Consider the following 27,870-nt stretch of genomic DNA (forward strand, 5'->3'; position numbering starts at 1 on the left):
GGATGGAACGATTGAAAATGGCTTGAAAATAACTTGGAATATTTTGTGCTTGTTTCTTATATATTTATTGGTTGCGGTGTTGTGGGAAAAATCAATGCAATCTTGAAGCTTTAAAATATTGCTTCTGTTTTGTAAAAGTTTTGGGATTTATATATACATATATATGTATATATATATATATATGCTCTGCTTCTTAGTGATCTTCTACTGTAGGGAAAAAATTGACTTTTCTGCCCTACACCAACTCACAGACACATTAGCAAAACCAAGGTCACAAATGACCTTTCAACTATCACGTGTGTGGACCAAAATGACCACAGAGTTCAATGAATATTCAGCTAATAGATTAAAACATTTGACCTGACTTCTATCTATGCAGAGTTGAACAAGACTTCGAGAACTCATGCACAAACCTTTCAGAAATCAGAAGCAATCAACAAGTTAAAGCAATCAGAAGAAAGAAAAATAAAGAGAAGATGCAAGACAACAATTTTATCGAGGTTCACCCCAATCTGGGTTACGTCCTCGTTGAGCTCTCCTCAGGGAAGCTCAGATCTGCACTAGACATTCAATTTGGTACATCAATGATCAAGGAATCCATGCCACAGTCTCGACAGGTAATCCTTCCTTCCTTCTCTCAGTATTTCCTTTCCTTTTCTGTATTTCTTTTCTTCTTAGAATCCTTACAAATAAACCCCTTTCTTACAAACTCTCTCTGTATCTTTTTCCTTCTCAAGAGTCAACCAAGAGGTGAACCCCTTTTACAAGAGTGGTCAAGCCTCACACTCACAACCCCTTTCTTTCCTTTTTTTTGCTCTTCAGAATTTTCAGGTAATATCTCATCTTAGATCTAAGTACATCTATATATATATATATATATATATATATATATATATGCATGAGACAAAAAAAAAAATGTTGCCGTAAACAGTTGGGTTAATTAGATGTTGTATCTAGATTCTGTTAGGCTTGCTGAGTTGGTTGTAACTGATGTTCTGTTTGTTTCTTGTTTTGACAGCTCATGAGGGAATTTACTCCACAATTTCCACCTACATTCCCTTATGAGCTGTGGGTCTAGTGCAGTTCTTTCACTGAGGGTCTTAGCTCAATAGATCCCTAAGTTATCCTCCATGATCGATCCCCAACAAATCGATACAGTGTCTGAACTTAGTTAGAGATACAACTTTAGTTCCCATATCCGCAGGGTTTTCTTCAGTAGGGACCTTTTCTATTAGGATCAATCCTTGTGTGACTTTATCTCTGATGAAATGGTATTTGATCTCAACATGTTTAGTTCTGTCATGGAATACTGGGTTCTTACATAGGTGTATGCAGCTTTGACTATCTGTGTAAATTGTAGGAGTCCCTTTAAGTAGCTTTAGTTCCTCCATTAAGCCTCTTATTCATACGGCCTCTTTAATAGCTGCTGTAGTAACAACATATTCTGATTTTGTAGTTGAAAGAGCAACCACTGACTGTAATTGTACTTTCCAGCTAACACAATTCCCCCTATTAAGAAAAAATAAGCTGAGGTAGATCTCCCACTGTCTCTGTCGCCAGCGTAGTCTGCATCACAATAGCCTTCAATTGTAGTTCTTGCCTGTTGACTATTATACACCAAACCAACTTTAGTTGACCCAACCAAATATCTGAATAGCCATTTCATAGCTTGCCAGTGTTCTTTTCTAGCGTTAGACATATATTTACTTAGCACACTTATTGCATATGCAAGGTCAGGTCTAGTGCACACCATTAGATACATAATAGAGCATACTGCATTTGCATAAGGAACCTTTCTCATATAATCCTGATCTTCTTTATTCTTGGGACACTGTTCTTTAGAAAGTTGATGCTGATTTGTTATAGGCTGCTTTGTTAACTTAGCATCCTTCATTGAGAACCTCTCAATGATTTTGTGAATATAGTCTTCCTGGTTCAGCATTAGCTTTCCTTTTCCTCTGTCTCTTGATATGGTGATCCCTAATATCTTGGTAGCTATTCCAAGATCCTTCATCTCAAATTCAGATTTGAGTACACCTTTTACCATGTTAACTTTAGACCTTTCCTTGCTAATAATTAGCATATCATCTACATACAACAGTAAGTAGATGACCTCATTAATTTGAGTCCCTTTAAAATATAAGCAAGTGACAAAATAACTTCTTGTGAACCCTTGTTTTGTCATAAAAGCATCAAATCTCTTGTTCCATTGCCTAGGAGACTGCTTAAGTCCATACAACGACTTCATTAGCTTGCAAACAAGATCCCCTTTCCCTTTAAGTTCGAATCCTTTAGGTTGTTCCATGTAGATGTCTTCCTCAAGTTCTCCATGTAAAAATGTCGTAGTAATATCCATTTGGTCTATTTCCATGTTGAATTGAGTTGCCAGAGACAGTATAATCCTTATAGTCTTGTATTTTACCACTGGTGAAAATATTTATGTATAGTCAATCCCTTCATTCTGTGTAAATCCCTTTGCCTCTAATCTTTCCTTAAATCTCATTGGTTCTTCTTTATTTCTGCCTTCTTTAAGTTTGTACAACCACTTGCATGCCACAACACTCTTTCCTTTAGGTCTGCTAGTAAGTTTCCAAGTTAGGTTTTTCTTCAGAGTTCCATTTCTTCCTCCATGGCCTTGACCCATTTCTTTGAATCTTTGCTTGAAATCGCTTCTTCATATGTAACTGGTTCATTCATGCACTGTCAGCAGTACTTACTAAAGCATAGGCATTTTTTTCATCCCAAATATTATAGCTGAATCTCTGTGTAGGCTTAGATGTTCTCTTAATTCTATCTCTGGTCAGCTGGTATTCTGTTAGGTCCACCCCTTTATTTTCAGCAATGTTTTCAGCTTCATTTTCAATCTGAATAGCAGCTTGTTCCACCTGAACTGGTTCCACCTGATTAGCATCAGGTTCTGGGTATAAATGTTTCACCTGAATATTATCAGGTTGAAAAACTAATGTAGAACCTGCAGGGTTAGTAACTTGTATTCCTGCACTTGGGTTAGTATCAAATAAACAGGGAAAAACATGTTCTTGAAATATAACATCTCTACATATAGGATTTTTAAATCCCCCTTTTTCTTTAACCCATAATCTGTACCATTTAACACCATCAAGGTACCCCAAGAATACACATTTTACTACCCTAGGTTCCAACTTCCCAATAATTTGGTGTGCATAAGCTGCACAACCAAAAACCCTTAAATTTGTTAGATCTGGTGGTTTCCCACACCATTTTTCTTCAGGTGTCTTAAGTTCTATGGCACTAGAGGGGCATCTATTAATTAAATATGTTGTTGTCAAAACAGCCTCTCCCCAAAACCCCTTTGATAAACCTGAGTTAATTAACATACACCTAGCCTTATTTAGTATAGTTCTATTCATCCTTTCAGCCACCCCATTTTGTTGGGGAGTAAGTCTAACTGTTCTATGCCTTTGGATCCCATTATCTTGACAGTAAGTATTCAATTGATCATTACAAAATTTTAGGCCATTATCAGTTCTTAACACTTTGATTTTCCTATTTGTTTGGTTTTCTATTAGTACCTTCCAGTGAACAAATTTTTGGAAAGCTTCACTTTTATTTTTAAGTAAGAAAACCCAAACTTTTCTTGAAAAATCATCTATTATTGACATAAAATAAGAACAGCCCCCATGAGTATTAACCTTTTCAGGTCCCCATAAATCAGAATGTATATAGTCAAGAATGCCTCTAGATTTATGTATTCCATCTTTAAATTTTAATCTATGATGTTTTCCAAGAATACAATATTCACAAAAGTCAACTTTAGTTACCTTATCTTTACCTAATAATTGTTGTTCACTCATGATTTGTAAGCCTTTTTCACTGATGTGTCCCAATCTTCTATGCCATAGTATTGCATTTGTAACGACCCGAATTTGCTAATCAGGCTTAGGGCCTTGATTAGTGTGACTGGAGGGCAATAAGTGATTTAATATGCTTATATGTGGATTTATGTGAATATATGATTATGATGCATGCTTAATTGAGTTAAATGTGCATGTGGGCCCCGTCTAGATATTAGGGGCATAAGTGTGATAAATGAGATAAATGTTGTATATATGTGATATGTCTGTAGAGCACGATCCGAGACAGTCCTGGGGAGCGATTAGCCAGAGTGTCACAACAGGGTAGAGATTAGGACTCGAGGCGAGTCGAGGGGTAATTTGGGTATTAGATGAGTTATGGGGTTATCGGGACATGAAAATAAATATTTGGAGATATATTCGTGGATAGAATGTCTAGGCGGGAATATTTGAGAAATTTACCATTTTGCCCTTGGGGACGTTTTGGTACCCCGAGCCTTGAGGTAACCCTTTAGACTTAAGTCAAATAAAACAAAAAGGGAGAGTTGTTTAGAAACTTGAGGAAACCGACACATATTTCCCTTGAACTGAAGATAGCTCTTGCCTCTCTCTCTCTCTTTCACTCTCTAAGGTAAAACTTAAAGGGAACTCAGAGGAATTGGCTAGGAATTAAAGGGATTTCAGCTGGGATACTCTAGGGACTTGAAGCTTGAAGATTGAGGCATAGGGGGAGCTGGTTCAGAAGCTTAATTCAATAAGAGGTAAGTTCTAATTAATAAGATTTGGTCTTGAATTTCTGCTGGTTTTGAGGATTGCAAGTTGGTCAAGTTTGGTCTACTTTTGGGTGCCTTAGCTGAGTTTTGGAGTAGGATTCAATGGGGTTTTAGTGTTGTTATTGAGCTGGAATGATGGTGTTAATTATCTAGGATTGTTAGTCTGGTTTTGGTGAGGATTGGCTTAAAGAAAAGGTAGAAAACTGATGAGGAATTCTGGGTTCGGAGGTGAGAGTCGCGGCCCTAGGAGGGGTGCGCCGCGGCCCGTGTGCGCGCGCGACCATGGGAGGCTGAGAAGCTCATGCGCGCAACGACCTGTGTGGGGGTCAATGAGGTGCTAGCCTCTGTTTCGAGGCTAGCCGCGGCTCTTGTGGGTGGGGCCACGACCCTTAGTGCCAGTTTGAGTTTTTAGGGTATTTTAGGTTTGGGAACTCAAGGGGTAAGGCTCGGGGTGGATTTTATCACCCGGACTGATAAGATTCAAGGACCCGGAGGTTAGGGTTATGGCTCGAATTTATTTATTGGATTAGAATTTGATGGATGGACGTTGTTAATGTGTTGTGACTAGGGTTTCGGCGAGGCTCACGTTAGAGGACTGTGCTCGGGGCATCGGTGCTCAGAAAGCTCGGAACTCAGGTAAGAAAACCCCTGTTCCCATAGAGCTTGTGTGCAGGGCTGAGCCCAATGTGTTTTAATGGAATTGATATGCAGGCCATAGCTCTTTATCTGTTTATGCTGGAATTCTGTACTTGCTTGTTATATTATGTGTGTTATTCTATGAGTGAACGGCAAGAGCCGGGAATGGTGTAGACCGAGAACGGCGAGGGGTCGGGAACGGCGTTGGGCACGTTGAGTGCAAGGCTGAGATCGGCAAAGGGCCAGGAGCAGCATTGAGCACGTAGAGCGCGAGCTGCCAGGGTGGGTCCCTAAAAGGATACTTGGGATATCCTTATGGCGTGGTCCGCGAACCCAAGGCTTGGTAAACGCCTGGGACGGCTAGGCCGTATGTGTTTAGCCATTGGTGGCCTATTTTTATGCTTAACTTATGTGTTGCATATGTTATCTGTTTGTGGGTTTTCTTGCTGGGCTTCGGCTCATAGATGCTCTGTGGTGCAGGTAAGGTTAAGGAGAAGATCAACCAACCATGAGTACAGCAGACGTGAGGCGGGGTGTACATGTTTGGCCAGCCTGGCAGCCACAGCCAAAGGATTTTGGGAGATGTTTGTGATGAATTTAGATTTTGTCGTTTAGACGACTTAATACAATTTTTATGTTGTAAATGTTTCTAAACTGTATTTTGGGATCCCAAGTGCAAAACTGTTATGGTTTACTATGAAAGATTACTATCTCTAATGTTTTTCCTTTGTTTACGGCTTAATTACACTGTTTGACCTAAAACCTCGATTAACGAGTTAAAAGCACATTTTCAAACTCACTTAGTAATGACTCTAAGGAAGTAGGGCATTACAACTTGGTATCAGAGCGAGCCAAGGTTATTGGTTCTAGAGATTGACCGAACATGTACACATGCAGTCAGTGACAGACTTAACTCAGGGTTGGTTGGTAAGATTGGCTGATATGTCTGAAAATGTTTTTGCATACCCTGTTTGCCTGCCTATTTTGTATAGAGCATGATGAATGAATTAACATATGCATGATGCTAGGGCACGACCCGTTGTGTGTTATATGCTATATGAGTTATTATGTGTGGATTACTGATGTGCCTGGGAGGTGGTTTTGGATGTTGTTATCATGCCTAATGAACAGCGTCGTTGGTTGCAGGCATATTTGTTGAGATGCCTCGACAATCAGCTGGACTCCGCGACAGTAGGGCCGAGGATGACAATGAGGGTCAGGACCCTCCACCTGCCCCACAGAACTGGCAACAGATATTGGCCGAAATGGAGGCTAGACTACAGAGAACAGAGGAAGATTTGTGACAGATGAGGCAGCAGGCCCCGCCTCAAGTTACTGGGATGCCAGTGCAGCAGGTTGCAGCGTCGGTGCCAATTCAGTTTGCTTTGGAGAATAAGTGGGAACCTTTGTATGAGAGGTTCAGGAAGTAACAACCTCCTACCTTTGTGGGTGGATCAGACCCACTACTGGCAGAGCAGTGGATGAACATGATTTCCTTGATCTTAGACTTTATGAGGGTCGAAGGAAGTGAAAGGGTTGCTTGTGCGAGCTATATGCTTAGGGATGATGCTCGCATCTGGTGGGATGTGGTGAGTCAGCAGAGGAATGTTGCAGTCATGACATGGGAGGAATTTAAGAGTATCTTTAATGAGAAATACTACATTGTGGTAGTACGAGCTACGAAGGTTGATGAGTTTATCAACCTGACTCAGAATCGATCGACAGTAACAGAGTATGCAATAAAGTTTGATAGATTGGCGAAGTTTGCGCCAGATCTAGTGCCGACAGATGCGTCCAGGAGGGATAGGTTCGTGCAGGGGTTGAATGTCATGATCACCCGCGATGTGAATATTACCTTGGATCCAGCGACTACTACTTATGGCCAAGCGGTGGATAAGGCCCTTACTGCAGAGAGGGCTGAGGATCGGATATGGAAGGGCAGCGGTGTTAGGCGCGATGCCAAGAGGGCGGTGCCTCCTTTTGTTGGGTCTAGTTGGGGCAGTGGCCCCAGTGAGCAGAAAAGAAGGGTTCCAGATTCATTTACTCCTCCTATTTCTGATAGGAGAGTGCGAGGTGCTTCTACTGGCCGTCAGGGTGGCAGTGATAATTGGAGGAGTTTCCCTATGTGTCCACGGTGCAGGCGTCGACACCAGGGTGAGTGCAGGAGCAGGGCTTGTTTTGTTTGTGGGAGTGCCAGCCATCTGAGGAGGGATTGCCCTCAAGTTAAGAAGGAGGAGCAGAAGCAGAGTGGCAGTCTTGCTCCTGCCAGGGTATTCACTTTGACACAGACTGAGGCGGAGGCTAGCCCCTCAGTGGTGACATGTCATATCTCTAGTGCTGGTTCTTTGTATACTGCATTGTTTGATTCAGGGGCTACCCATTCATTTGTATCTGCTAGGGTGATAGATCAGCTTTGTAGACCTAGTGGTGTGTATGCTAGTGGATTTCAGACTTTGTTGCCAACAGGAGAATTGGTAGTCTCTAGGAAGTGGATTAGGGCGTTGCCAGTGGAGGTAGATGGTAGGGAATTTTTTGTTGATTTGATTAAGCTAGAGATGGATGACTTTGACATGATCTTGGGAATGGATTGGCTATCCAAGTATGGGGCAACGATTGACTGTAGGCGCAAAATGGTGACTTTTGAACCAGAAGGGGAGGTACCTTTTGTGTTTGTGGGGTCAGTTAGTGGACCGCGTGTACCAATGATTTCAGCCCTAAGGGCTAGGGACCTGATGCAGGAAGGTTGCATAGGATTCCTGGCAAGCGTTGTGGATACTTCTAGGGTGGTGTCAGTGGATCGGGTGAGACAAGGGTGGTGTGTGAGTTTTCGAATTTGTTTCCAGAGAATTTGCCAGGGTTACCGCCTTAGAGGGAGATTGACTTTGTTATAGAGTTGGTACTAGGAGCAGAGCCAGTATCTAGGACACCTTATAGAATGGCTCCGGCGGAATTAAAGGAGTTGAAGATTCAGTTGCAGGAGTTACTTGATTTGGGGTTCATCAGACCGAGTTTCTCGCCATGGGGTGCTCCAGTATTGTTCGTTAAGAAGAAGGATGGGTCCCTTAGGATGTGTATTGATTACAGGGAGCTGAACAAGTTAACCATTAAGAACAAGTATCCACTGCCTAGGATCGATGATTTGTTTGATCAGCTACAGGGAAGAACAATGTTTTCCAAGATAGATCTCCGATCAGGTTACCATCAGCTAAGGATTAAAGAGGAGGACATACCAAAGACTGCTTTCCGAACGAGGTATGGACATTATGAATTCCTGGTTATATCCTTTGGATTAACCAATGCCCCAGCAGCTTTTATGGACATGATGAATAGGGTTTTCAAGGATTATCTAGACAAGCTTGTGATCGTATTCATCGACGACATCTTAGTGTACTCTCAGTCAGAGATGGAGCACGAGCAGCATTTGCGGTTGGTATTACAGCGGTTGAGGGAGCATAAGTTATATGCTAAGTTCAGTAAGTGTGAGTTTTGGTTGCCACAAGTTACATTTCTGGGCCATATCGTCAGTAAGGAGGGGATTCTGGTTGACCCAAGTAAGATTGAGGCGGTCAGAGATTGGGGAACTAAAGCGACGATTGATTACTGCGCCAGTACTTAGCTTGCCGACAAAGAATGAAAAGTCTGTGGTCTACTATGATGCATCCAGGCAAGGTTTGGGGTGTGTTGATGCAAGCTGGCAAGGTGATAGCCTATGCATCGAGACAGTTGAAAGAATATGAGCAGAGATATCCTACGCATGACTTGGAGTTGGCAGCGGTGGTGTTTGCGCTTAAGATTTGGAGGCATTATCTTTATGGTGAGAAGTGTGAGATATACACCGACCATAAGAGCCTAAAGTATTTCTTTACCCAAAAGGACTTGAATATGCACCAGAGGCGGTGGCTGGAGTTGGTTAAGGATTATGATTGTGATATCCTTTACCATCCTGGGAAGGCTAATGTAGTGGCTGATGCATTGAGTCAGAAGGGCTCAGGGTAGTTGTTTAGCTCAAGGCAGATATCTGATAAGTTAGTTGAGGAGATGACCAGAGCAGGTATAGAGTTGGTGGTTGGTCAGTTGGCCAACATCATTCTTCAGTCTACACTCCTTGAGAGAATCAAGGAAGCACAGGGGAAGGATTCTCAGTTGCGAGGCCATAGGGAGAATGCCTTAGTCGGAGCGACAAAGGACTTCTCCATCTCAGAGATGGGATTCTTGAAGTATAAGAGCTGGATCTGTGTTCCAATGGATTCTGATATCCGGCGAGAAATCTTGGATGAATCGCATACCACTCCCTATTCCTTGCACCCGGGTACGACAAAGATGTACCAGGACTTGAGAACTCTGTATTGGTGGTCGGGCATGAAGAGGGATGTGGTGGATTATGTGGCTAAGTGCTTAACTTGTCAGCAGGTTAAAGCTGAGCACCAGAGGCCAGCGGGGTTATTGCAGCCTTTGGGGATCCCAGAGTGGAAGTGGGAAGATGTTACTATGGATTTTGTAGTTGGTTTACCGAGAACTGTGGGACAGCATGACTTAGTGTGGGTGATTATGGATAGGTATACCAAGTCCGCCCACTTTTTGCCTGTTAAGACAACTTATACTGTGGAGCAGTACGCGAAATTGTATGTAAAGGAAATTGTTCGACTTCATGAGGCTCCAAGGTCGATAGTGTCGGACAGAGACCCCACCTTCACTTCCAAGTTCTGGGAGAGTCTGCAGAAGGCTATGGGCACGCAGTTACGGTTTAGTACCGCTTATCATCCTCAGACGGATGGGCAGTCTGAGAGGATGATTCAGATATTGGAGGATCTGCTGCGAGCCTGTGTGCTTGACTTTGGGGGATCGTGGAGTAAGTATCTCCCTTTGATCAAATTCTCGTACAACAACAGTTATCAGGCGACCATTGGTGTGGCTCCGTACGAGATGCTTTATGGAAGGAAGTGTAGATCACCAATTCATTGGGATGAGACCGGTGAGAGAAAGTATTTGGGTCCAGAGATGGTTCAGAGGACCAATGAGGCAGTTGAGAAGATTAGAGCGCGTATGCTCGCCTCCCCGAGTCGACAGAAAAGTTATGCAGACCTGAGACGCAGGAGCGTGGAGTTTCAGGTTGGTGATCATGTGTTCCTTAGGGTTTCACCCATGAGGGGTGTGAAACAGTTTGGTGTTCGGGGTAAGTTGAGCCTCAGGTATGTTGGCCCCTTCGAGATTCTGGAATGAGTTGGGGAGGTAGCTTACAGATTAGCGATGCCTCCAGTTTTATCAGGGGTTCATGATGTATTCCATGTATCCATGCTCCGGAACTATATGTCAGATTCAACGCATGTTTTAAGTTTTGAGAATTTGGAACTTGATCAGGATTTATCCTATGAAGAGAAACCGTTTCAGATTCTTGACCGAAAAGATAAGGTTTTGAGGAACAAGACCATCGCCTTGGTGAAAGTGCTGTGGAGAAACAGCAAGGTTGAGGAGGCGACGTGGGAACTTGAGTCAGAGATGAGGGAGTGGTACCCCGAGTTGTTCAGGTAATTTCGAGGACGAAATTTCTGTAAGGAGGGGATAGTTGTAACGACCCGAATTTGCTAATCAGGCTTAGGGCCTTGATTAGTGTGCCTGGAGGGAAATAAGTGATTTAATATGCTTATATGTGGATTTATGTGAATATATGATTATGATGCATGCTTAATTGAGTTAAATGTGCATGTGGGCCCCGTCTGGATATTAGGGGCATAAGTGTGATAAATGAGATAAATGTTGTATATATGTGATATGTCTGTACAGCACGATCTGAGACAATTCTGGGGAGCGGTTAGCCAGAGTGTCACAACGGGGTAGAGATTCGGACTTGGGGCGAGTCGAGGGGTAATTTGGGTATTAGATGAGTTATGGGGTTATCGGGACATGAAAATAAATATTTGGAGATATATTCAAGGATAGAATGTCTATGCGGGAATATTTGAGAAATTTACCATTTTGCCCTCGAGGACGTTTTGGTACCCCGAGCCTTGAGGTAACCCTTTAGACTTAAGTCAAATAAAACAAAAAGGGAGAATTGTTTAGAAACTTGAGGAAACCGACACATATTTCCCTTGAATTGAAGATAGCTCTTGCCTCTCTCTCTCTTTCACTCTCTAAGGTAAAACTTAAAGGGAACTCAGAGGAATTGGCTAGGAATTAAAGGGATTTCAGCTGGGATACTCTAGGGACTTGAAGCTTGAAGATTGAGGCATAGGGGGAACTGGTTCAGAAGCTTAATTCAGTAAGAGGTAAGTTCTAATTAATAAGATTTGGTCTTGAATTTCTGTTGGTTTTGAGGATTGCATGTTGGTCAAGTTTGGTCTACTTTTGGGTGCCTTAGCTGAGTTTTGGAGTAGGATTCAATGGGGTTTTAGTGCTATTATTGAGCTGGAATGATGGTGTTAATTATCTAGGATTGTTAGTCTGGTTTTGGTGAGGATTGGCTTGAAGAAAAGGTAGAAAACTGATGAGGAATTATGGGTTCGGAGGTGAGAGTCGTGGCCCTAGGAGGGGTGCGCCGCGGCCCGTGTGCGCGCGCTTCCATGGGAGGCCGAGAAGCTCATGCGCGTCGCGGCGCCTGGTGGGCGCGCCGCTGCCTGTGTGGGGGTCAGTGAGGTGCTAGCCTCTGTTTCGAGGCTAGCCGCGGCTCTTGTGGGTGGGGCCACGACCCTTAGTGCCAGTTTGAGTTTTTAGGGTATTTTAGGTTTGGGAACTCAAGGGGTAAGGCTCGGGGTGGATTTTATCACCCGGACTGATAAGATTCAAGGACCTGGAGGTTAGGGTTATGGCTCGAATTTATTTATTGGATTAGAATTTGATGGATGGACGTTGTTAATGTGTTGTGACTAGGGTTTCGGCGAGGCTCACGTTAGAGGACTGTGCTCGGGGCATCGGTGCTCATAAAGCTCGGAACTCAGGTAAGAAAACCCTTGTTCCCATAGAGCTTGTGTGCAGGGCTGAGCCCAATGTGTTTTAATGGAATTGATATGCAGGGCATAGCCCTTTATCTGTTTATGCTGGAATTTTGTACTTGCTTGTTATATTATGTGTGTTATTCTATGAGTGAATGGCAAGAGCTAGGAACGGTGTAGACCGAGAACGGCGAGGGGCCGGGAACGGCGTTGGGCACTTTGAGGGCAAGGCCGAGATCGGCAAAGGGTCGGGAGCAGCGTTGAGCACGTAGAGCTCGAGCTGCCAGGGCGGGTCCCTAAAAGGATACCTGGGATATCCTTACAACGTGGTCCGCGAACCCAGGGCTTAGTAAACTCCTGGGATGGCTAGGTCGTATGTGTTTAGCCATTGGTGGCCTGTTTTTATGCTTGACTTATGTGTTGCATATGTTATCTGTTTGTGGGTTTTCTTGCTGGGCTTCGGCTCATAGATGCTCTGTGGTGCAGGTAAGGGTAAGGAGAAGATCAACCAACCATGAGTACAGCAGGCGTGAGGCGGGGTGTACATGTTTGGCCAGCCTGGCAGCCACAGCCAGAGGATTTTGGGAGATGTTTGTGATGAATTTAGATTTTGTCGTTTAGACGACTTAATACAGTTTTTATGTTGTAAATGTTTCTAAACTGTATTTTGGGATCCCAAGTGCAAAAATTTTATGGTTTACTATGAAAGATTACTATCTCTAATGTTTTTCCTTTGTTTACGGCTTAATTACATTGTTTGACCTAAAACCTCGATTAGTGAGTTAAAAGCACGTTTTTAAACTTACTTAGTAATGGCTCTAAGGAAGTAGGGTGTTACAGCATTAGTGTCCTCAGGGTTGCTGGCTACTGCATTGTTGCATTTTGTGATTGGTTCACCTTGTATATAATACAACTCATCATTCTTGTAGCCTTTCATTATCACCATAGCACCTTTACTGAGCTTCATGGTACCTGAATCAATCTTACTTACAATACCCAAGTCATCTTGAACACTAATAGAAATTAAATTTCTAGATAGGTTAGGGACATACCTTACCCTTGTCAATGATCTTACCACTCCATCAAACATTTTAAAACTTACAGTGCCTGATCCTTCAATCTGACAAGTCTTGTCATTTCCAAGCACTACTTTCCACCTCTCGATTCCCTGCAATCAACAAGAAAATCTTTATTATTAGTCATGTGAAAAGTACAACCTGAATCTAGGATCCAATCGTCTTTGAATGTAGATGTTGTCACATAAACTTCTCCACTGTCATAGCCATCACTAAGGTTTGCATTTTGGTGCTCTGACTTGTGTCTTGATGAGTGGTAATCTGATTTTTGTGAATCTGTATTCTGGCCTTCTATTTTGTTCTTGGTCTTTCTCTGTAAGAAATAGCAATCCCTTTTAAAATGCCTTGGTTTTCCACAATGATTGCATCCTTTAGAATCATTTGGACCCTTTGAACTTGATCTTCCCCTTTCATAGTTGTTGTGGTTTTTATGGTGTCCCCTGCTGTGACTTCTTCCTCTGTTGTGCCATGGCTTTCTCTTATTATTTCTCCCATGACTCATATTTAGTTCTCCACTTGAACTTCCCATTTTCTCATTTTTCAACTCCAGATCTTTTGACTTTAAAGCTGAGATTACTTCTTCCAAAGTAATTTCAGTTCTGCCATATTTAATGGCAGTTTTCACTTCTCTGTATGATTCAGGCAGAGAGTTGAGAATAATAATGGCATGATTCTCATCACTTAATGCCTCCTCTTTTCCAGAATTTTCTAGCTCTATATGCATCCTTAGAAACTCATGCAAGTTTTGTTCAAGTGTCTTTGAATGACTCATCTTGAACCCAAAGATTCTCTCATTCAAGAAAATTTTGTTTGTAAGTGATTTCTGCTGAAACTGTTCTTCCAAATCTTTGTTGGAGTATCCTCATTGTCCACCAACCTGATAATAGAATCAGACAAGTTAAAAATCATTATACCAGTGGCTGTTTCAAGAAATTCTTCTTTTTGAGTTTTAGTAGTATTCTCGGACCATTCAATAGGGTCATCAAGAACCCTTAATAGTTTCTGTTAAGCCAGCAGTGCTCTGATTTTCTTCCTCCAAATCCTGTAATCTTCCAAGCCATCAAATTTGTCAGTATCTAATTTAATGTTACTCATATTGAATCAAATGAAAAAGAAAACAATTAAACTTGTTACTCCTCTGATTTAGACCGGCCAAGAACTTGATTAGTCTTGTTGGTTTCCTTTTGTTCAGTCTTGAATCTTTGAGTGCCTCCCTGTAATTGTTGAATTTTCCAGCCAAGAACCTGGCTCTGATACCACTTTAGGGAAAAAATTGACTTTTCTGCCCTACACCAACTCACAAACACATTAGCAAAACCAAGGTCACAAATGACCTTTCAACTATCACGTGTGTGGACCAAAATGACCACAGAGTTCAATGAATATTCAGCTAATAGATTAAAACCTTTGACCTAACTTCTATCTATGCAGAGTTGAACAAGACTTCGAGAACTCATGCACAAACCATTCAGAAATCAGAAGCAATCAACAAGTTAAAGCAATCAGAAGAAAGAAAAATAAAGAGAAGATGCAAGACAACAATTTTATCGAGGTTTACCCCAATCTGGGTTACGTCCTCATTAAGCTCTCCTAGGGAAGCTCAGATATGCACTAGACATTCAATTTGGTACATCAATGATCAAGGAATCCATGCCACAGTCTTGACAGGTAATCCTTCCTTCCTTCTCTCAGTATTTCCTTTCCCTTTCTGTATTTCTTTTCTTCTTAGAACCCTTACAAATAAACCCCTTTCTTACAAACTCTCTCTGTATCTTTTTCCTTCTCAAGAGTCAACCAAGAGGTGAACCCCTTTTACAAGAGTGGTCAAGCCTCACACTCACAGCCCCTTTCTTTCCTTTTTTCGCTCTTCAGAATTTTCAGGTAATATCTCATCTTAGATCTAAGTACATCTATATATATATACATGAGACAAAAAAAAATGTTGTTGTAAATGGTTGGGTTAATTAGATGTTGTATCTAGATTTGTTAGGCTTGTTGAGTTGGTTGTAACTGATGTTCTATTTGTTTCTTGTTTTGACAGCTCATGAGGGAATTACTCCACATCTACCTATATTTTTGCCCTTGGGTGTGAAAAATATTATTGTTTTTCAATGAGATTGCAGTTTATATTTAAGCAGCAGACTTTTGTTTCTTTTGTTATCTTGATACTAAAAGTAGAAGTAAGACAAACCAAAAAGAATACACTTGATTTTAAGAAACAATAATATAGCAAGTTACATTATTCTCTGAAGCATTGAATAAAATGAAGAGAATCATTTCAATTTGCCCCCACATGTTTCTTTAACAATTTAGTTATTTCTCTATTTTCATTAAAGCAATTGTCAGAATTTAAATGATAATGCAGTAAAAAAAACTGAACTAAAATAACCTTCTGCATACACTTCAAGCACATATCAAAAGGTACCAGTCGTTACATTCTTTTTCAATTGAAAACACAATACTGTCAAACAAAAAATAAAACTCAAAAACCTCTCAAAATACACTGCAATGACAGTCAAATTTCCTGCATAAAAAAACATTGCAATGACAACTATTCTTTCTACATAAATTTTTTTTCAAATTATAGCAAAAATAATGGTTTTACAAGATGAATTTCATTTTATGCGCCACTTAATCCGACATTTTGTGTGACAGGCAGAATCTTGTGATCCGTAAGGGGAAAGACCAGGTAAGCTGTGCAATCCCACACCGCCTGGGGAAGGTCAAGTGTGATGATTCTAAGACTGTGTAGGTATGGGACTACACGGTTGAAGAGGGATTAAATGGATTGATGGGTATTACCTATATCAACAAGATGCATCTTGTTTTCGGTAGCCCAACACTTGAGAACTTCAAAGTTAAGCGTGCTTGACCTGGGGTAATCTAGGGATGGATGACCTCCTGGGAAGTTTTCACAAGAAGCGTGCGAGTGAGGACAAAGCACGTTGGAAAGACTCGTGTTGGTTTGTAGGGCCAGTCGTCATTCCAGAAAGCAGCCATAGTGATGTAGGGCGTCACAAATGGTATAAGAGCCTTGACCCAGCCGGAAGTGTGGCCGACGGGGACGTCGGGCCCATAAGGGGGGGGGGTGATTGTGACAGGCAGAATCCTGTGATCCGTAAGGGGAAAGACCAGGTAAGCTGTGCAATCCCACACCGCCTGGGGAAGGTCAAGTGTGATGATTCTAAGACTGTGTAGGTATGGGACTACACGGTTGAAGAGGGCTTAAATGGATTGATGGGTACTACCTATATCAACAAGATGCATCTTCTTTTCGGTAGCCCAACACTTGAGAACTCCAAAGTTAAGCGTGCTTGACCTGGGGTAATCTAGGGATGGGTGACCTCCTGGGAAGTTTTCCCAGGAAGCGTGCGAGTGAGGACAAAGCACGCTGGAAAGACTCGTGTTGGTTTGTATGGCCAGTCGTCATTCCAGAAAGCAGCCATAGTGACGTGGGGCGTCACATTTTGAGTCTTTTCCTTTTGTTTCTTTGGTCTTGCTATAATGCCCCAATATCCCTAATGCGGTTTAATAGTTGGATAAGTAGGCCGAGAGGGCCATAACTGATTTATTATGCCATTAAATGATTATATGCATGTTTATGTTAATTATATTATAATATGATGTTAAATGCATGCATGTGGGTCTACATTTCATGATAGGGGCATTTTGGTAATTTGACATGTTGAGGGCGTAATTGTATATTTGTATGCATGTTGGTGAACTATTGTTGAGGCCACATTATAGTGTGGATTTGTTCGAGCCATTCGGCATGAGACGATCTTTGAGTGCAAGTTAACGGTTTGGTCATAACGGGATTAAGTTCGAGGCTCGGGGTGAGTCTCAGGGTAATTTGGTGATTAGAGCATTGTCGGGAATTAAAGGTTAACGGAATATGATTTATTGGTATTTGAGAATTTTGGGAATAACGGGAATTGGGGGGTGTTAATTATTATTAACGAAATAGGCGGGAACAGATGGTTTTACCCTTGGGAGCCTTTAAAGGTTCTTAAATATCCTAGGGGCACTCTAGTCTTTTCACCCTAATATATACTTAAGCCATTGAAGGCTGTAGAAGCTTGCCATAACAGAGTGTCCTATCTTTCTCTCCCGTACATCATTTCTCTTCATTTTCTCTTTGGATTTTTGAGCTTCTTTTGAGGATTCAAGCTAGTGAAGTGGACCTTGAGGGCTTGGGATTATGTTCCACCATTGAAGAGGGTTCTAAACTGAGCTTGAGGTAAGTTTCTAGCCATTAAAAACTCTGGTTTGCTTTATTTTTGTTTTAGATTTCAGCTTGGTTTTCTAGGTTGGATAATGGGAATTGATGGGAGTTTTTGGCTAGGGCTACTTGGGTTATGATGCCTAGGATATGTGTAGATGGTTTTTGGGTTCATTTGGGACTTAAAATGAGGTTTGGAAGCTTGTTATTCAGGTTAGAAATTGTGGTGTCGAAGGAGCGAAAAACCAGGGTTGAAAACCCTAGTTGTAGCACTACAGCGCCCATAGTGGGCCCTACAGCGCTAGCCTAAGGGGTTTCAGCTCTGGCAAGGGCACTGGGGCACTAGGGGGGTAGCACTACACCGCTACCCTGTTTTTCCAAATTCGTGTTTTGGGCATTTTTATGGGCTTTTGGCTCAAGTTTTCAATTCCTAAGGCTTGAGATCGAATCTACTCACCGTTTGGGTACATTTCGGGGTCCCGGGAGTGAGGTTTAGGTCAAGACCCTTTTATTGTTGGTATGCAACATTTTTTAGCAGGGCTTTGTTTCTTCTTTCTTCGATAAGGTCCAAACTTTCTTCGAGCTGGGATTGGTTCAAGGGTTGATCATATGCGTCATGCCTTATAGTTGGGATTTCGACCTCGATATGCAACATGGCCTCACATACATAAGCCAGGGAAAACGGGGTATGCTGTATGCCTACAGGACTTGAGGTAGCTCCTCCGACCATCACCCCTTAGCTTCTTCTAGCCTTTTCTTCATAGAACTCTTTAGAGTCTTACTTACTGCTTGAACCTGGCCATTTGCCTGGGGATGAGCTGCGGAGGAAAAACTTTTAATTATCCCATTTTTTCGTAGAAGTGTGTAAAAAATCACTGTCAAATTGGGTCCCATTATTCGACACAATCTTCTTAGGCATCCCGTATCTACAAATGATGTTTCTTACTACGAAATCTAGGACTTTCTTTGAGGTGATAGTTGCTAAGGTTCCGGCTTCGATCCATTTTGTAAATAGTCGACAGCGACTACAACATATTTTACTCTACCTTTTTCGGTTGGCAAGGAGCCTATGAGGTCAATTCCCCATATCGCGAATGTCCATGGGGAACTCATCATGGTAAGCTCGGTGGGTGGAGCTCACGGTATCGAAGCAAACCGTTGACACTTATCACAATGCTTAACATACTCGAATGAGTTTTCCTTGACTGTTGGCCAGAAATATCCTTGCCTAATCACCTTTTTTGATAGGCTATGCCCCCCGGTGTGGTCTTCACAAAACCATTCATGGATTTCTTCGAAAATCTTCTTTTCCTTGGGGGAATTACACACCTAAGTAGTGGCATGGAGTATCCCCTTATGTACAATTTTCCTTCCAAGATGGTATGTCTTGGAAATTTATACATTAGCTTTCTAGCCTTTTTCCGGTCAGCTGGGAGACTCCCGGTTTCGAGATAGTCAACTATATGGGTCATCGAGGTGGGTTGCGAGTCAATCATGTTTACTTCTTCCTCTTCAGGCCTAGTTATGCTCAGAACTGGTGGGAATTCTACTGGAACCACGTTGAGTGTGTCAACTTCGTTTTTCGTGGGGAGCATGTACAATGCATCAACATTCGAATTTTGTTCCTGGGAACTTGTTCTATAGCGTCGAACTCAAAATCCCCAAATGCTACCTTAAATTTCTCCATGTAGGCGGACATTTTTATGCCACGAGCCTGATATTCACCCAGGACCTGGTTAACAACCAATTGAGAGTCACTGTAGCAGTGGATGGCCTTTGCTTTAAGCTCGGTGGCTATCCGAAGACCTACTAACAACGCCTCATTATTCGATGCCTCAAAGCCAAACCTTAACGCCGAATGGAAGCGATTTCCCATCGGGGTGATCAAAATGATTCCCTCCCCCTTTTTCATTAGAGGACCCATCGACGTAAAGTCTCCACAACTCGTGGCCTGGGGTTACATCTTCTTCGTTGGAGATCCCTCTACATTCGACAATGAAGTCTACCAACGCCTGTCCTTTGATCGTTGTTCTAGGATGATAGGTGATTTCGAACTTTCTGTGCTCGACAACCCATTTCAAAAACCTCCCGGATGCTTCGGGCTTGGACAATACTTGTCTTAACGGTTGATAAGTTAACATATGGATAGGATGTGCTTGGAAATAGGGTCGAAGCTTTCGAGATGCGTGGATTAGACTCAAAGGTAGTTTCTCCATTAATGGGTGTCTCAATTCTGCCACCAGTAACCTCTTGATGACGTAGTATACGGGTTTTTGTACTTTCTTATCCTCCCGGACAAGTACTGCACTAATCACATGCTCGATTGTGGCGAGGTATAAGTATAAGACTTCCTCTGTGGTTGGTTTAGACAAGATTGGTGGCTCGGCAAGGTGTTTCTTGAGGTTCTAGAACGTGAGTACACACTCGTCTGACCATTCAAACTTCTTGCCCCCTCTCAAAAGATTAAAGAATGGAAGACATTGATCTGTAGATTTTGAGATAAACCTACTTAAGGCCTCCATTCGTCCAGTTAGGATCTGAACATCTTTATGTTTTCGAGGTGAGGGCATGTCAATTAATGCTTTAATTTGTTGGGATTAGCCTCTATACCCCGAGCATTCACTATAAATCCGAGAAACTTTCCCGAGGATACTCCAAATGAGAATTTTTGTGGGTTGAGTCTCATATTGTATTTTCGAAGCACAACAAAACATTCAACGAGATCATCCATATGGTTACAATTATGTTTGGACTTGACCAACATATCATCCACATAAACTTCCATGTTATTCCCTATCTGCTTAACGAACATCCTATTCACCAATCTTTGGTATGTGGCTCCTGCATTCTTGAGCCCGAAAGGCATTACGTTGTAGTAGTACAAACCCTTATCCATCACGAAGCTCCTATGTTCTTGTTTGGGTGCATGCATGGCTATCTGGTTATATCCAAAATACGCGTCCATGAATGACATGATGTCATGACCTGCAGTGGCATCTGCGAGCTGGTCGATTCAAGGGAAGGGAAAACAATCCTTGGGACATGCTTTGTTGAGGTTCCAAATAATTAATGCAGGTCCTCCACTTGTCGTTGGGCTTCGAAACCAGCACAGGTTACTCAATGGAATTATGGAAAAAACAAATACAACTCTATGCAAAAATACAATGGACAAGATAATATTGATTAAATAAGTATTACAACTCAATTGCTCAAAATACAAGTAAATAAAAAGATGTAGAAGAAGAAGATTACAAACTCAATACTATAATAATACAAGTAAATAAGAAGAACAAGAGGAACAAAAGAATGAAAACACAAACAAACTCTCGCACAACCAAAGTGTAGAGTAGTGGGGATCATCAACTTGAACAAGGTTCAAGACCTTTGTCCAAAAGCTTATTTCCCCCTATTCTCTAAGCACTAAGGGATCTCTCTAGGAAATAGCTCTCTGGAATTATCAAGCCTTTTGGTGTATTTTTCAGCCAAGTGCTTTGTGGAAAAAAAATGGTGTGTCATACAAGTGAGCATTAGGCTCCTATTTATAGAGTTTGAGATACCCCTTTGAATTTCAAATTCCACCAACCCCCATGGTTGTTACCAATGTTTAATTGGATGTTTTATGGAATTAAAATAGAGATTTGGAAGTTACTTGGTTGTTGGAAATGTTCAAAATTGGATAAAAACTGAAATTCAAAGAAGCCGTCAGCCACTAGGGCCGCGGCGCTTGTTCCAGGCACCGTGGCGCTCAGTCAAGTTCAGCCACTAAGGTTGCAACACTTGTTCCAGGCGCCGCGGCGCTCAGTCAAGTTCATCAACAAATTTTTTAAGTTTTTTCCAAAACGTTCCAATTTATTCCCACTTGATTTTGTAACTTCCATACACAATATGGGAGTTAAAAATCACATCTCTATCAGCCATTTCTCTTATGGCTTTATGAAATCCAATCTCAAATGTGTAACATATAATATACACATTATTGGGAGTTACAAATTTGTAACTGATTTTGTAACTCCAAAATATGTCACATTTGGACACACACATGTGCCCAATTTTGTGACTCTCAATAATATGTTACAAGGTGTGACAAATCACATTTTGTCACATTATTTAATATAATATTATATTATATGAAATAATATAACAGTACAAACCCTTATCAATCATGAAGCTCGTATGTTCTTGGTCGGGTGCATGCATGGCTATCTGGTTATATCCAAAATATGTGTCCATGAATGACATGATGTCATGACCTGCAGTGGCATCTGCGAGCTGGTCAATTCGAGGGAAGGGAAAACAATCCTTGGGACATGCTTTGTTGAGGTTCCAAATAATTAATGCAGGTCCTCCACTTGTCGTTGGGCTTCGAAACCAGCACAGGATTGGCTATCCAATTAGGGTAGAAAGCGTCTCGAATAAACCAATTTGCCTTTAGCCTCTTGACCTCCTCTTTCAGAGCTTTCTTTCTATCGTCGTCTAGAAGCCTCCTTTTTTGTTGCTTCGGAGGGAAGCTCTTATCTATGTTGAGTGCATGGCTTATAATAATCGAACTGATCCCTATCATATCCGAGTGTGACCATTCAAACACATCCTGGTTTTCTCTCAAAAAGTAAGTTAATTTCTATTTTGCGTTTTCAGAAAGATTTTTCCCTATTTTTACCATCCTCATGGTATCTTTCTCATCGAGCTTCATTTCTTCAAGCTCTTCTATTGGTTCGAGATCGGCCCTTTCTTCAACCCTAGGGTTGATCTCTTCTTCCATTTCGAAGATGGATCTATCCATTTCTCGAATAACTACAAGTGGTTATGCACTTGTTTAGTTCTCCCCTCTCATGGAAATGCTATAGCATTCCCGTGCTGCGAGTTGCTCTCCCTTCAGCGTCTTAATGCCATTAGGCGTCGGGAACTTGATGGCCAAATGCCTAACAGATGACACTGTGCCCAGCCCAATCAGGGCTGGTCTCCCAAGCAGTACGTTGTAGGCCAACGGGGTGTCCACCACTATGAATTCCATCATCTTGGTCACCGAGACTGAAAAGTCTCCGCAGGTTACGAGGAACTTGATGGATCTCGTGCTGGCAATCCTTTCTCCTGAAAATTCATACAACGTTGTTGCATAGGCTTTCAAATCTCGAAGCGTGAGTCCCATCTTTTCTAGAGTGGCCTTATAAAGGATATTGACTGAGCTCCCATTGTCTATCAAGACTCAACGCACCATTTTGTTAGCAAGCTGAAGGGTGATGACCAGAGGGTCGTTATGGGGAAACTAAACATGCAAAGCATCTTCTTCCGTGAAAGTAATGGGTTGAAATTCAACCCTTTGTTGCTTTGGAGCTTGTGGTTCAAGCTCATAGGGGGAACCGTCTTCAGTCTTGAGCTCATTCACATATCTCTTCTGGTCATTTTTTCCCGATCCAGCAAGGGGTGGTCCTCCAGAGATGGTTACCACATCCTCCCCATCTATTGGGGGGGGGGGGGGGGGGGGTCGATCATCCTCCCCTGTTTGGGAGGTGTTATTTTGTTAGGCAGGTTGCGAAGAAGCTGCCCTCTATCCAAATGACACTTGATTGGTATTTTGGCTTCTTATATACTGTCTGAAATGTCCTCTCGAGATCAGGCCTTTGATCTCGTCTTTTAGTTTTCGGCACTCATCGGTTGTAACAACCCAGATTTTCAAGACTCGATAATGCGGAAATATAAATGTTCTCATTTAACAAAAGTGTCTCAAAAACCCGTATAAAAAAAACGTTTTAAAAAGTCGTATGGCCATACTTAACATTTGATACAAACATATTTTATGAATAGTAAAATGAGCCTAGTTTATGAAAATAACACAACATTTCCAAAACAAAATGACTTCCCAAAAAGGTCGGTCCACATGTACATTCGCAAGGTAGACTCCAGCACTCACTGCTCTGCCTTGCCCTTATTCTTACCTACAACAGGAAACAACTAGGTAAGCGAAAACGCTTAGTAAGTTCAAATTTAAAAACAAAAGCATGCAGAGAAGATAGGTGGTCACTGACCAAGTTACTGTCCACAGATAACAATTGCTCACAAAAATTAGGGTTCCAGATCCACTCGGACCCTACGCAATCAATTTCAAGAATGCAAAAGCATCCTAGCAAACTTATGGTCATGCCTAATAACCAATGACAAACTATTTCCTATAAACAGATAAATCCCTACACTCAGAATAATCCCAAAACCAACAAATATAACATATCACAACTATTTCATATAAACCTATAAATCCCTGCACTCAGAAAATCCCAGAGTAAGCAGATATAATATATAACAATATAATTCGAGACCAATGCTCGACAATTTCCAATAATTCGGGCATAACACGTCCTCCAGCATAAATGCTAATCTGTAAGAGAGAACTGAATCTCAACACTAAGATCTAGCCAATAAATATCCCCATCAAGGGTAACTATCGCGTTACCTAGGGCATCGCTACTTATCCAAGAGTAAATCCCTCTCAAGAGTAACCATCAAGTTACCTAGGGCATCACTACTTATCCAAGAGTGTAATCGAAGTTACACGAGTTTGGAGAGACTTCTATGTTAATCAGTAGTGCTGGTGAGCAGTTACCCCTAGGGTGTTCAGCCTCACTCAAACTTGGCAACCATTAGTATCTCTAGGCACTCTCACTGAATGGCCAATATACACGACTACTATCCAAGAATAACTTATCAGAGCACTTGTTCAAGTTCTAACCATTCACTGATTAAGTAAGCATGAGGGCCCCTAGGTCCCATTCAGTTTGGTGCCCCTAGGTTTAAACCAGCAATCCTCACCTCTTGGCCACTCGCCGCGGTAATATGAACTGGACATAAATAAAATTAAGCAGTGTGACGAGGATCAGCCGTCTAGAATATGACGAATATCTACCGGTCATATTTTCTGAATCAGTACCAACTAGACTAACGTCTCTAAGCAAAATTTCTACGACACTGTATATATGTGCATGTGTCTCTATACTAACATACAATACAATAGTCATTTTATGTTACAGCCACACAATAGAAGTTGACTTACCTGGAGTCCTTTGCTCTCAGCAAGATTTCACCCTCGAATGTATAATCCAGTTATTCTTAGCCAATACTGTAATTATCCATACAATATACACAGATTAATTATGGCACTTCATAATTCATTATTATTATTTTGGGCAGTTTGCTCATTTTAAAAAAAATCATTTGTAAGGATTAATGATCCTTATTTGGTTTAAAACCCATTCAAGAAATTCATACTAAAAAAATTTGAGACTAAACCCTAAGTCTCAGGGAGACCTATCCTATGGTCTCGACACCTAGGCTCGGGTATCACAATAGTATTTTCCAACAATCCGCTAAAAATCTTATTCTTTAAAAGCATCGCTATTAACCCGTACTTTCAAAAGTAAGTTAATTATATAGAAGATTTTAGCTGGTATTATATCCAGAAAATACTAATTAAATTTCTTAATTATTTTTCAAGAAAATAATCTCTTAATTTTCTATTTATTTTTCTTAAGGTTTTAATATCTAAAAACCGGTTTAAGGAAATAGCCTAATTTTAAATTAATTAGGAAAATCATTAAAAAATTCTTCTCTTGACTAGTTAATTTTCCGAAGTCAAATAATCAACTTTACTTACTAGAAAAATAATTTATTTAATTATTTTCTCAATATATAGGATTTTAAACCCTCTTTTAATTTTTTAACTTATTAATAAATTAAATCTTTTATTTTTAGAAAGAATAAAAATTCTTTAATAAAAACAATTCTCACTAATCTCAAAGTGATATTTTTGGTCAAAATATGTTTTCAAGACTTACCAAGTTTTTATCTTACAATAAGCAAAATGTTACTTTTTACCTTAAGTTCCAAAATCCTATTTTTACACTAGGGAGGGAATTTGGACCACGTTATTATGTGGATATATTTGGGTTACTCGGCACGAGACGATCTTAGGGAGCAAGCTAGTGGAAAAGTCACAACGGGACCCATATTTGACTCGGTGTGAGTCAAGGGGTATATTGGGTATTTAACACATTATCGGGATATTGGGTAATGGGAATGATTATTTGATGATATATTGGGAGTTAGTGAGATCAGGAGAGAATTCTGGGGATTTTGACTATTTTATCCCGGGAGCATTTTTGGGATCTCAAGCATTGGGATTTGATTGAGGTTACTTAAGCTCGAAGTAACCTGTTAGAAATAAAAAGAACGTTTGGTACATTCTCTCTCTCTCCCCCGTTCGTTCATTTAACTCCTGTTAACATTTTCAAAGGAAACTCGAGTTTTAGGACTTGGATTCTAGAAAGGTTAGAGTCACGATTCTAGGAAATATTAGAAGATTGTTTGCTGGAGGGTTTGACTGGGAAACGACTCAATAAGAGGTAATCCAAGCTATATGTTTTGAACTTTCGAGTTTTAAAGCTTTTATTGGATTTTACATTTTGATGAGATTTTGAATTGATTGGAACTCAGTGTTTGATGATTTTGGGCCATTAAGATGTTTGGGAACTTTGTTTTTGGGAATTGGATATGCTTTTATAGGTTTATGGAGGATTTTGAAATAGGAAAAATGGAGAAACTGGTTAGGTTCAAGGTTGGGTCGCGGCCTTGTTCTTGGATGCTGCGAGTTATGTAAACTCAGGACCAGGAAGGGTTCCACCTGGGGGGTGCACAGCGACTCTAAGGGGCAAGTCGCGGCCCGCGTTCTGAAGCCCAGGCAAAAGGCTGTCTGTCTGGGAAGCGCACCGCGACCTCTAGGGTCAAGTTGCGGCCTGCCTTAGAATTTTGGCTAGGTTGGGTTTTTAGTTGTGGAAACTTAAACCTAAGGGCTCAAGATCAATCCTACTACCCCGTTTGGTAGGATTCGACCTCCCGGAGGCTAGGACTTAGTCTGAAATTCTTTATTTACTCATTTTTTATGGGATTCTATATTATGGTTATGACTAGGTTATCGCTAGGGGTTCAGAATCAGGATGGTGCTCGAGTGTCATTTATTGGTAATTTGTGCTTGTACCAAAGGTAAAAAAATTACACCTAGTATGTGATACATGTGATGCATGTGATACATGTGTTATGGCATGGCCTAAATGTTGAATATGGAATTGATGAGAGCTTGAGTCTCTGTAAATGTGCATGATTATGATTATGATTATTGATTAAGCATGTTGAATGCTTTGTTTCTAGATATTTGACATATGATATATGTTTGTTTGCATTATCTTTATTGAGGAAGCATTGACTTATTAGTCAAGGTCGACAATAGCGCTGGTCGAAAAGCATTGAATTATTAGTCAAGATCGGAAATAGAGTTGAGCGCTGGTTGAAGAGCATTGACTTATTAGTGAAGGATGAAAATAGTGCGCTAAGTGCTAGTTGTATTGGTTAAGCTAACCAAAAGCGCCAAATACACTTATACAAAGGATATGGCTAAGAACTCGAGGTGACTTATTAGTCCCATATCCTAACATTGGCTTATTAGTTAAGAACGGCCTTAGCACGTGGGGTGCTGGTCATCGCCAGGTAAGCTTATACAGAGGATAGAGCCAAGGGACACAGGGTGACTTATTAGTCCCATATCCTAGCATTGACTTATTAGTCAAGGATGACATTAGCATGGTGAGTGTTGGTCATAAAGCATTGACTTATTAGTCAAGGATGGCATTAGCATAGTGAGTGTTGGTCGTAAAGCATTTACTTATTAGTGAAGGACAACATTAACACACTAAATGTTGGTCGTAAGGCATTGACTTATTAGTCTAGCAGGGCAATAGTGCGCTAAGCGCTAGTCCATATGATCTAGCCTAACTAGGAGTGCATCATATGCCTGACCAGTTTATTGGTTGGAGACAACTTAGCGCCGAGTACACTAGATCAACTCCAAAGCTGGTTATACAGAGGACAGGGCAAAGGGCTCCAAGGTGACTCATTATTCCCATATCCTAGGGCGTTGAGCCAGAATGATTCCATAATCATTTATTTGTACTTGTCTGCATGCATGAGTAGGGTTATTATTGCTAGGCATGCTTATTAGGATTCAGTAACATATTATTAACTGCTTATGAGCATGTTTAAGTTTTCTTCCTGAGTCTCGGCTCACGGGTGCTATGTGGTGCAGGAAATGGGAAAAGAAAGTTGGACCATCCTTGAGTTGGAAAAGCTTAGGTGACGATGTGTACATATGCGGCTGCTCGGCCACCATGGTCTAGGGTTTAAAGAAGAACTAGGGTTAAACCCTATTTTTTCCGCTTAGGCCGGTAGGTTGTAACTCTTTTATTATAATTTACCTTTTAAATGTATATTGAGATCCCAAGTATACAGTAAACATTTTATTGAAACGTTTGTATACTTAACAAAAAAATTTAACCATAAACCTTTAATCACATTTAATTACAC

At 41.1% G+C, this 27,870-nt stretch overlaps 1 protein-coding gene across 10 annotated transcripts; it reads left to right on the forward strand.

Moving 5' to 3' along the window:
• The first annotated feature begins 275 nt into the window (after positions 1 to 275).
• LOC133800456 (uncharacterized) lies at positions 276 to 27,829 on the forward strand. Of its 10 annotated transcripts, XR_009876477.1 has the most exons (7): positions 311 to 617; positions 738 to 831; positions 5,723 to 6,169; positions 6,389 to 12,177; positions 14,679 to 14,915; positions 15,036 to 15,128; positions 15,289 to 15,539. XR_009876477.1 is itself a non-coding variant. In XM_062238419.1 (5 exons), exons 1-5 carry the CDS (start codon positions 477 to 479, stop codon positions 27,681 to 27,683), a joined length of 654 nt encoding a protein of 217 aa, XP_062094403.1. In that variant the 5' UTR covers positions 341 to 476; the 3' UTR covers positions 27,684 to 27,829. The 10 variants fall into 10 exon arrangements, 3 of the variants coding, with proteins under 3 accessions (XP_062094401.1, XP_062094403.1, XP_062094404.1); XR_009876481.1 differs by lacking the exon at positions 738 to 831 and having other exon boundaries at positions 276 to 617; XR_009876478.1 differs by lacking the exon at positions 5,723 to 6,169 and having other exon boundaries at positions 317 to 617.
• The last annotated feature ends 41 nt before the right edge of the window (positions 27,830 to 27,870 follow it).

The sequence above is a fragment of the Humulus lupulus genome, chromosome 9 (assembly GCF_963169125.1).
Source record: "Humulus lupulus chromosome 9, drHumLupu1.1, whole genome shotgun sequence".
In the NCBI taxonomy this organism is placed as follows: domain Eukaryota; kingdom Viridiplantae; phylum Streptophyta; class Magnoliopsida; order Rosales; family Cannabaceae; genus Humulus; species Humulus lupulus.

Excerpts from the sequence above, each read along its gene's own strand:
- LOC133800456 (XM_062238417.1), top strand. The coding sequence starts at position 6,724 with ATGAACATGATTTCCTTGATCTTAGACTTTATGAGGGTCGAAGGAAGT.